The sequence below is a fragment of the Fukomys damarensis genome, unplaced genomic scaffold (assembly GCF_012274545.1).
Source record: "Fukomys damarensis isolate Sample0158 unplaced genomic scaffold, DMR_v1.0_HiC HiC_scaffold_15, whole genome shotgun sequence".
Lineage (NCBI taxonomy): Eukaryota > Metazoa > Chordata > Mammalia > Rodentia > Bathyergidae > Fukomys > Fukomys damarensis.
This window is the reverse complement of record NW_022900927.1, coordinates 64,327,586-64,337,059: the sequence shown is the minus strand read 5'-3', so window position 1 is coordinate 64,337,059 and position 9,474 is coordinate 64,327,586. Positions and strand designations below refer to the sequence as shown.

The 9,474-nt window shown below is 57.0% G+C and overlaps 1 protein-coding gene across 1 annotated transcript in view; it reads left to right on the top strand.

Annotated features, from left to right (window-relative positions):
• Window positions 1–5,317: 5,317 nt before the first annotated feature.
• Nuak1 (NUAK family kinase 1) overlaps window positions 5,318–9,474 on the top strand; it is a 47,001-nt gene continuing 42,844 nt past the window's right edge. Inside the window, exon 1 of the mRNA XM_033763507.1 lies at window positions 5,318–5,351. Coding sequence (XP_033619398.1) covers window positions 5,325–5,351 — 27 coding nt within the window. The 5' untranslated portion in view covers window positions 5,318–5,324. The remainder of the gene's footprint in view (window positions 5,352–9,474) is intronic.

The following is a 9,474-nucleotide window of genomic DNA, read 5'->3' as shown; positions in this document are numbered from 1 at the left end:
TGAGCCGCCGGCGGTCTCGGGTCTCCGGCTCCCTAGCCGCCCGGTGACAGCGACGGCGAGTCCGACGGCCCGGGACTCCGGCCCCAGCCCGGATTGCTGTTATTTTCCTTTCTGTAGAGCAGGCCCTTGAAACCCCCACTGCCGGCGGCTGCAGAGTTGGGTTCAAAGTGCCTGACTGAGGCAAAAAGTCTGTGTGGCGTGTGGCGGGGAATTGGCGTGTTGTTTTCACTTAAAGCACATCAGATGTGTGTTAATCGATTTAGGGCCAAAGTCAGAGTAATTATGAGGCTCCCTGAATGCACTCTTTTTGGGCTGGTGGTTGTTTTGGGCCCAGAGTCGCCTGTAACCCCAACAAATGTCCCCAGGGAAGAGAGAGGTGAACTGTCAGTGGAAGGGCAGTTCTGCCCCCAAATGGGGTGCTGATCAGCAAAGTTCAGCCCCCCATCCTCTAGCTGCCAAACTGGACCCTCCCCCCATTTCTTAGACGCACCGTTGGGGTCGGTCCGACTTTACCGTGTTATTTAAAAAGGTCTACTGATTAATTAGAAATTTGGGCGGTGGCACCTCTTAAAGCTGTCTCTCTGTGGTAAGCGAGTCCAGAGTTCACTCCGTGCAGGCTCCTTTTGGGGTAGGATGGAACATCTGAAGGGATGGTTGCAGTGATGTCCGGAGACGCTGCCGCCTGGTTTGTGGAGGAGGCGGAGACGCTTGCTCCTCTTTCATACTTTCCTTCCTCAGCGGGATTGTCAGACTGAATGTTGAATAAGAAAAGCCAAGCGTAGCTCCCCACCCGCTCGTGTTGTCTTAATAGCTGTTGAAGAATCGCGCTTAGGAAGTTGGAAAGCAAGATAATGAGAACCAGATCTGGTTGGAGGCGCAGGTTGAAGCGGAATCCTTGCGAGAGGTTGAGTGGGACCAGGGTGTGTCTGCAGAGGAACCCCAACACCTGGGTCCTGGGGAGCCCCTGGAGCTGTTTAAAAGTATCTCACGGCAGAAGCCTTCCTGAGCTTCCTGGGGTACCCCCGTCCGGTGAAGGCAGCAGAGGCAGGAGCTGAGGTGGCTCTGGGTGGGTCAAGCCGAGCTCTGCGGATGGCAGGAGCATTCCGTACGGATTTCGTGGCACGGCCACTAGAGGGCGCCCTGAGAACGAGAGAGGCGTATTTCTCCGCTGAAGGGAGACCCAGCTCTGTTATTGTCCAGCCCTTGGTTCACTTCCCCATTGTGCTCATAATTTCAGCAAAATCCCTTGTTTTACCCAGAAATTATGTAAAGATTTTGGAGCTGGCAGCCGATCCAGGACCAGAAATTGGCAGGTCCTCCTGTGTCGCCGGGACTGTTTTTCCTCAGACTGCAGGCTCCTCCGGGGCTGAACAGATGGGGAACGCGTCTGGAGCCGCTCTGCCGAGCAGATGGCACCGAGCTCGGGGAGCGGCCGTCAGGTGGATGTGCCCGTGCCTGGGGGACGGAAGAGGGCACAGAGCACAGTCGGCCAGCGAGTCGGTCTTGCCCAGTGCCTGGCTACTCGTGTGTCAGGGCCGCAGAAGCGTTTCCCGGGAAGTGCGCGTGGGTTTTCTCTGGTCCCCACGATGCGAGAAGCATCCTCAGCTTGCTCTTCCGGCCTCACTGAGGAGATGGAGAGGCCGCCCCGTGGTTTCCAGTGGGCTGTTTGGGCGCGGTTTGCACTGGCTCCTTTGGTAGCTTCTGGCAGGGGATCAGGGGTCTTTGGGGAAGTCAGCTTTCTGTGGAGACAGAGCTCTACCCGGAGAGGAGAGGCTCACAACAGGACAGGGGCAGCCTCATGATACACCGCGATGGAGGAGTGTTGCCCTGGCATTTGGTATCCGCAGCAGCACTGTGGTGAGCCCAGCTCTCCTGCCGACCTCAGCTGATCCTCCCGGGCCCTGTGACTCCAGCTGGCTATGGAACTGTGGAGCCTCAGCTCTAATATCAACTTCTCAGACTTAGGGGGGTTGAAGGAGACCATCTAGGAACCATTTTAGTTTCCTTTTCTAGTGAGGTTTTTTCCCATCTCATGTAGGATTTGACTTGGGTTCTAAGGCCATCAGAGGGGCAAGATGGATTGGACAATTAGCCTGGTATTGTGCAGAGAGAGGTAGGCAGACAATCAGCTTTTCAGGGTAATTAGATTCTGATGCTAGAGTAATTAGGGAGGAAGGTGAGACTGACAGGCAGATGCAGATAGGATCTGAGTGGTTTCTGGTCTTGCATGAGGGCCTGTTATTGCACAACCTTTGTTTGGCTGCACCTTGGGGGGTGGGGTGAGCCTCAGAGTTATGTTAGGCTTGCGCTTTCTTTGAGCCAAGTGTTGCCAAAAAAGCCCGTACCGCTTTTCAGGGAGAGGAGTCCTGTGAGCGCTTCAGTGTCAGGCCTTGTACCAGGTTATTTGGACTCTGGGAGGGGGCTGGGTGGCAGCAGCAGGCCCTGGGGGCAGACTGTGCCCCTGCCCATGCAGCACGAGCTCGAGGGCAGTGAGGCATCTTCACTTACCAAGCTGCGAGATCTGACGGGAAGTGGGTGTTGTAAACACTGGTCCCAAAGTACTCATCCTCATGCTGGACAGCTGCCTATGGTGGGGAGGGGTGCAGACCAGCTGCTGACCTGCTAAGCCAGAGGCTGTGTGGTCCATGAGGCGCCATGTAATAAGAACCAGTTTCAGTGTGTAAGGAACCCTGGTGAACCCGTTCTCCAGACCCCCATCCATGAGATGGGAAAGTGAGAAACAGGAGTGATCAGTGACCTTCGTAAGGTCGCACAGCTGGTGACTGAGTCACGTTGAAACCTGATCCTCGGTTTGGAATTTTTGGAGCATTCATTAATGCGCCTTTACTAGACCAGGACAGAGTCCTCACTGCTGAAGAACTGTCTGGGAGCAAGAAGACGGTGAGTACCTGCAGGTGCTGAACTGATTCCATTCAGTTTGGCATCGATTTATTCCCCTTTGCCATTCACCTTGTCACCTGTGGAGGCAGAGGTGACTAGGACCCGAGGGACATCCGGTCAGTAGTTGCAAGACCCAAGAGACTCTGCCAGCTAGGATGCGATTGTGACAGGTGGCTGCCAAGCTGGGCTGCAGCTCCCTGAGGCTCTGCTCCTCAGAGTTGGAGACTGGGGAGGAGCTCCTCCCCCTGGCGGTACCACTGCTCCTGTTGTGACTGCCAGCAGAGGTCTCCAGCTTGGGCTGTCCGTCGCTCTGTGCTGGGTGCTTTGCAGCCCTCTTCTCCTGCTGAACCCTGCTCATTATGAGCTGTGCATGCTGGTTAGAGCCATTTTGGAGCTGGGGGAAAACGGTACATATGGAATGGAAAGGACTTGCTGAGAGTATCCAGCTGTTTGTCTGGAAGCTCACTGCTGGACAAACCAAAGCCTTTCCTGATGTTGTGCAGCTGGTTCCCCCAGATGTGTATATGGTCCTTCACCACCAGTACTGTCTTACTTTCTTGCTGATGGGACAGAATACCTGACACCCATAAGTTAGAAGAAAGGGTTATTCTGGCTCCCAGTTTGAAGAGGTTTCAGTCCTTAGGCAGCTGGCTCCAAGACAGGACAGCATCGCATAGGAGAAACAGTCCCTGGCAGGGTAGGCATGAAACACTGTGACTCCTTTCTTACCTTGTTTATTCCATGCAGGCTGCAAGCCTATTGGTTGGTGCCACCCACACCCAGGGTGGGTCTTCCCCCTTCAGTGAATCCATCACTCACACCCAGATCTGTTCCAGACAAATCAGAGGACTGATCCAGCATGGAATATCCACTATCCAGTCACTCCTCAAAGTCTCACGTGTGAGTGTGAGCATGAGAGGCTTTGGCGGACATCTAGATGCAAACCACAAGTACCAGAGGTGATTCTTCTCTGGGTTGGTTTTAAATTTTTAAAATTTTTTTTGTGTGGTAGCGGGGCTTGAACTCGTGATCTTTCGCTTGCGAGGAAGGCAGCAGCACCACTGAGCTAAATCTCTGGCCCTCTGGGTGGGTTTTGATTGTCATGAGGAAGGGGTCACAGAAAAAGAATGGGCTGTGGTCAGTGGTGTGATTCTCTACCAGCTAAGGGGAGGGAAGTCATGTTGAAGATGACCCTGGCTTCAGAGGATGGAAATGTGCAGCAGTGCAGGCGGAGGGCAGAATTCTGCTGTGTATCTGGGGCCGGGTAAGGTGGAAGGCAGGGCTCATACCAGGGTGCAGTAGAGGCAGGGCTGGTGAGGAGGGACGGGGGCAGTAGTGGTGGATATGCAGGGTCTATGTTCCTTGATTGCAGCCTCCTTCCCAGCGTGCTGTCGTGCCACTCTCCAGGTGAAGAAACAGTCACGGGGCTAACCAGCTTACCCAGGGTCACAGGCAGCAGCAGAGCTGGGGTTTGGCCTGGGGCTGTGCCGGGTTCTGGTCATACCACAGGTTGAGGGTGCTGGCTCACAGCAAGGAGTTTCTGCAGGAGTGAGGTGTGAGAAGATAAGGGTCGGAAGCCAGCAGAGGAGCTGCTTCTAGTGCGCCCTCTGCCCAGGGACCAAGGTGTTGAGTGCATCAGGGCAGGGGCTCCAACGGGATGCACGCTGTGCTCTTTGTTCCCCAGAACCAGAGGGGCCTGCAGTGGGGAGCTGCTCATTTCCAGGCGGGGTCTGCAGACAGAACCGCACCCTGCCTCTCCAGGAGGGCTTACATCACTTCCTCTGGAGCCACAGGAGGTCTCCTGTCTGACTGTCTTGGCAGCACCCCCATGTCGGCCCGCCTGGCATCGGAGGCAGCGTCGGGGGACACCTGGCGGGTGCTGAGCACAGTGGGTACTCAGCAGAGGCGAGCAGGACGGCCCCCAGGGGTTGGCGAGCAAGCAGCACCCCAGTGTGGGTCATTGTCCGACCCCAGGGGATCTGTGGGCTTGTTTGGAGCCTAGAAGCAGCTAGAAATGAGGGGCAGGTTGTGAAGTGTGGTCTGAGGACCGGCAGACCCTGCCCCGCTCGAGCTCGAATTCCTTTTCTGTTACCTCGCTCCTGCGCTCCTGGGGAGAGATGCAGATCCCAGCTTGTCGGTTCCTGGCTGCGGCTTCCTGTCCTTGGTGGCTCCAAAGTAAGACGGCGGAAGCCTCATTTGTCTTCCCCACATGAAAGCCTGGAGCATCTGTAAGTTATGATTTGTGAAGTATCTGCCCGAGAGCTGAGCGCATTCATCACTGCGCTGGCCCAGACGACACTGGCGGTGCAGGGATGGGGGCCCGGGCCCCAGCACGGGAGGGGCTGGGCCAGATGAGCCACCCGCAGGCGGGCGGAGTCCGGCTGCCTTGATAAAGCTCCTGGAAATGGCCCAGTGGCAGCGAGATGCTGGCTCCGTGGCAAGACTCTCCGGTAAGCGCTCAGCCGCGTGTTGACGCCAGGGCCTGGCAGGTCACCCTAGGTCCGTCCGGGAGAGCGAGCGCGAGTCCACATGGCAGCTTGTACATACGGGTGGGCGGCGGGATTCAGGAGCCTTCGAAGAGAAGCAGCCCACACGCCCGTCCCCTGCTGCAGGGAGACAGAAAAGACAATGTGTCCGTTCTCTTAGGCAATATTATTTAGGACTTACTGTGTAATCTTATTTTGGGAATATTTATGGAACATTATTTAGCAATAAAAAAGAAATAAAGTGCTTTGTACATGCTACAGCCAGGATAGACCCTGCAAACATTAGGCCAAGTGAAAGAAGCCAGCCACGAAGGACTGGATGGTGTCCCGTTCCCTTCCTGTGACATGTCTGGAACGTCCCGTCCAGAGGGACGGAAAGCAGATGTGTGGTTGTCAGGGCTGCGGGCGGGGCTGGGGGACATGGAGGGTGGCCGCTTACGGATATGGGGCTTGGTTTAGGAGCAGTGAGGGTATTTGGCATTGTGCTGTTGGCCGTAAGCTCCGTGGGTGCACAGTGAGCGCCTGAACTGCACACCCTAAGTGGATGGGTTGTGTGGTGTGTGGATTATATCAGTGAAGCTGTGATTTGTTAAAAAAAAAGGGGAGCCTGGCGGGGGCAGTGGGGATGAGGGGGAGCTTGGACGTAGACATCAGGCTGTGGTTCCACCGAACTCTGATTTGGGCAGTAGAAGGTAGTGTCCTGCTCGCCCTGGGGAGACAGAGGGAAAGGGAGAGCGAGGGAGCCGCCAGTCCTTCAGCTTCTGCCTGTCCACACCCTGCTCCCTGACAGCTGGCTGGCCTCGGCCTAGTTACCCACCCTTCACCTCCGGTTTCTTCTGGTGGCTCCAGCTCTCCCAGCAGCTCCTGTTTCATGGATTGTTGGGGCGCTGAGACCCCGAGGCTGAGCCTGCTGCCTGCCCTCAGCACACACCAAGGCCGGGCTGGTCTCGCACCCTGGTCTGAGTCAGGGCAAGTGTGTGAGTCTGGTGGATGCGTGTGGAGGCCCCGTCCTGGCCTGAAGCGGCCCCCACACCCGGGGCTCGGGGAGGGCCCTGAGGGCCGGATGCCGCACTGGCCTGGCCCTGCGCGGCTGCTCTCTCTCCATTCAGCCACTGCATCACCACAGAAAGTTGCAGCACACTTGGGGCCGGCTGGGCCCTGGCTTCCTCCCACCCGAGCAGCAAACCAGGGTTTTCAGGGGGGCTCACCCCTGTGCCCGGCCCGGCGGGACGTTCGGCCTGCTGCTGAGACACGCGGGTCACCCCGGGTGTGTGTGTGAGGTGTGGAGGAGACCCCTCTGCGGGGACCGCCCTGGGTGGGCTGTGGGTTTCCCGGGAGCCTGTTTCCTCCTCTGACGATGCACTGACCCGTATTCTGGGGAATCTCTGTGGAAATGGGGCTGGGGAGCTGGAGTGGCCGGTGCGTGGAAGGTGCCTGAAGCTGGAGCTCACTGGGCTGTTTCGGGGAACTGTGCTTTGTGGGCTCCGTGGAGACCCCACGGTTGCTGGGGACCCATGGCAGAGTCTGCTGTGTCCTCCGAGGTCCTGCCTGGGTCTTTGGATCCCTCCTCCTTGTTCACCACCCCAGCTGTCTTGGTTTTCTTCTGGTGTGCAGATTCCTGGTGCGTGTCCTGCTGTCGTTCCCGTTGGGAAGGAAGTGGGGTGCTGCCCTTCCTCCCAGGCACTGTAGCGTGCTCCCCAGGCGGAGCTGCGAAGGCGGGGAGCCCTGGTCACCACTTCGGTCCTGGGGATCCAGCCCCACTGGAAAGTGGGGGACCAACTCTGCACGCAGCTCTCGGGGGAAGGCGCCTGCAGAGTTTGCAAACATTTCTCCCCCGGCTGTAAATCAAGCACTTTAGGAATTGTAAACCGGCTGGAGTGCAGTTAATGTATGTCTGGAAAAAACACCACCACAATTTGCCTTTTAAACCCGAGGAAAGAATCCTACTCGGATACTTTTGCCTGAGATGTTGTGGCCTCCAGGGAAGGAGCTCATGGGAGGCCGGGGTGGGCACGGGTCCTTGGGGGCAGCCTGGGACTTGGCATCCCAGCTGGCCTCCCTCCTTCCTGTCTCTGTGGAGCTGCCGTTACTGGTGGCTCGAGGGCCACCAAGTGGTGAATGGCAGGGCGAGGCTGACGCAGGACTCACGAAGGGATGTGTGTTGGAACTGTACCACGGAGCTGGGTCTCAGTGAGTGTGTGCTGTGGTTTTTGGGGTTCAGTGGGGCTCCACCAGGTGCTGCCAGTGACTGAAGAGGTCACTGCTCTAGGGACCCAGGAGTTCAGGGGGCTTTGCCTCGGGTTCCCTTGAGGCCAGAGCCTGTGGCTGCACATCTGGATCTTCATTGAAATCCCATGGATCAGCACCTGCGAGAGCTCAGTACCCAAGGAGACTCAGTACCCGTGAGAGCTCAGTAACCAGGGAGGACTCAGTACACAGGGAGAGCTCAGGTCCTGGGCCCCTAGGTAGGACAGGAGGTGAGAGGGGAACAGGAGAAGACCGGGCTCTCTGGCTGGCCATGGGGCGGTGTCGTGGAAACCCCGCCCTGGGTTTGCTGTGATGAACAGGAGAGGGAACCTGTCTGACCACTTGGCCCTTGCAGTCCTGGCGCAGAGTGTGCTACACACTCTTGGAGGATCCGAGACAGGTGCCGTCAGTGTCCCCGCTCTGCCACACAGGGACCAGGGCTGCGGGCTGCGTGTGTGTAACTCGGGGCTGTGTGAGCCGAGCTTGACGGGCCCGCTTCCTGGGAGGAGTCGGAACCCTGTCCTCCTGCCTTGCCTGGTACTGGGTCAGCGGTATCCTGGGTGCCAGGCGCTGCGTGCAGGGCGTCAGGCACAGTCCCTGCCCCGACTCTGACCCTGTCCTCAGGGTGCACACCAATCCCCCCTCGCGGGGCCGCTGGAGGAGACCGATTTCCTACTTGGTTACTTTGCGTTGGACACCCAGAAGGCTGTGCCGGCTCCCTCACCGTCACTTAGAGAGGCCAGCGAGTGGCTGAAGGCTTGGGGGTGGGAGAAGCCCTGGGGTGGGGAGAGAGAATGAGAGTTTATCTCTCGCTGAGCCCAGCTCCTGGGTGTGTCTGTGTGTGAAGGGACAAGGGGCTTCCTGAAGTTAGGCGGAGGAGTGTGCAGGGGTCTGGTAGCGGAAACCCAGGAGGAGAGCAGTTGGGTGCACCTGGCATCTGTCTTGGCTGTGCAAGGAGACCCCGAGCAGAGGGAGGGCCTTGACCTGGTGCTCCCAGTTACCCGAAGTAGTGACTGGTGCACACTGGGTACTTTCTCTTGGTGGTGCTGGGGATTGAACCTTGGACCTCACGTGTGCCCGGCAAGTGCGCTACCCTGAGCTACACCCCAGCCTGTGACTCCTTTGTGTGCCTTCTTGCCTTTGCACCTATGTGACTGTCACCGTCATTTTGCAGACAGGAAGTAGAAGCTTGGAGGGGCCAAAGTCACAGAGCTAGATGTGGCGCTGGTCTGCCTGTCTTCGTATTTGTCGCTGTGACCCTGAGTCTGCACCCTAAAGTACAAAGAAGCTTCCTCCGTGTCTCTGCAAGAAGCACTTTGGGAACTCAGTTCCACGATCCCAGTCATTATGTGTCTTCCTCGGTCTGTGGTTTGTTTGCTGCCTGACTGCTTGTGGCAGACCCTACCCCAGCCAACGGTGGCAGAGTGTCAGGGAGACAGAGGAACTTTCTGCTCCTGCCTGGGCTGGGCTGGACTTGAACTCACTGTGTACCCAGGCTGGCCTCGTAGTCATGGTGATTTTTCTGCCTCAGCCTCTGGAGTGCTGGGATCACAGGTGTGCACCACCTGGCCTGGCTCATCTGTTTTGTTTATTAGAACAGGGCCTGGCTAACGTGTACAGGTGACCTGCAGGCAACATTGATCTCAGGCTCTGTGTCATAACACAAGTAGAAAGAAAAATTAAGAAACAAAAGTCCCATTTTCCAGGAAAAATGCCACTTTTATAAATCAAGATGCAGCTGAGATGAAGAAAGTTTATTTTTTCTATGAGTTGAAGGATTAGGGGGCCAGGCAGGATTCCTTGCTTTTTAGTCTGCTGATTTTTTTTTTTTTTTTTTTTT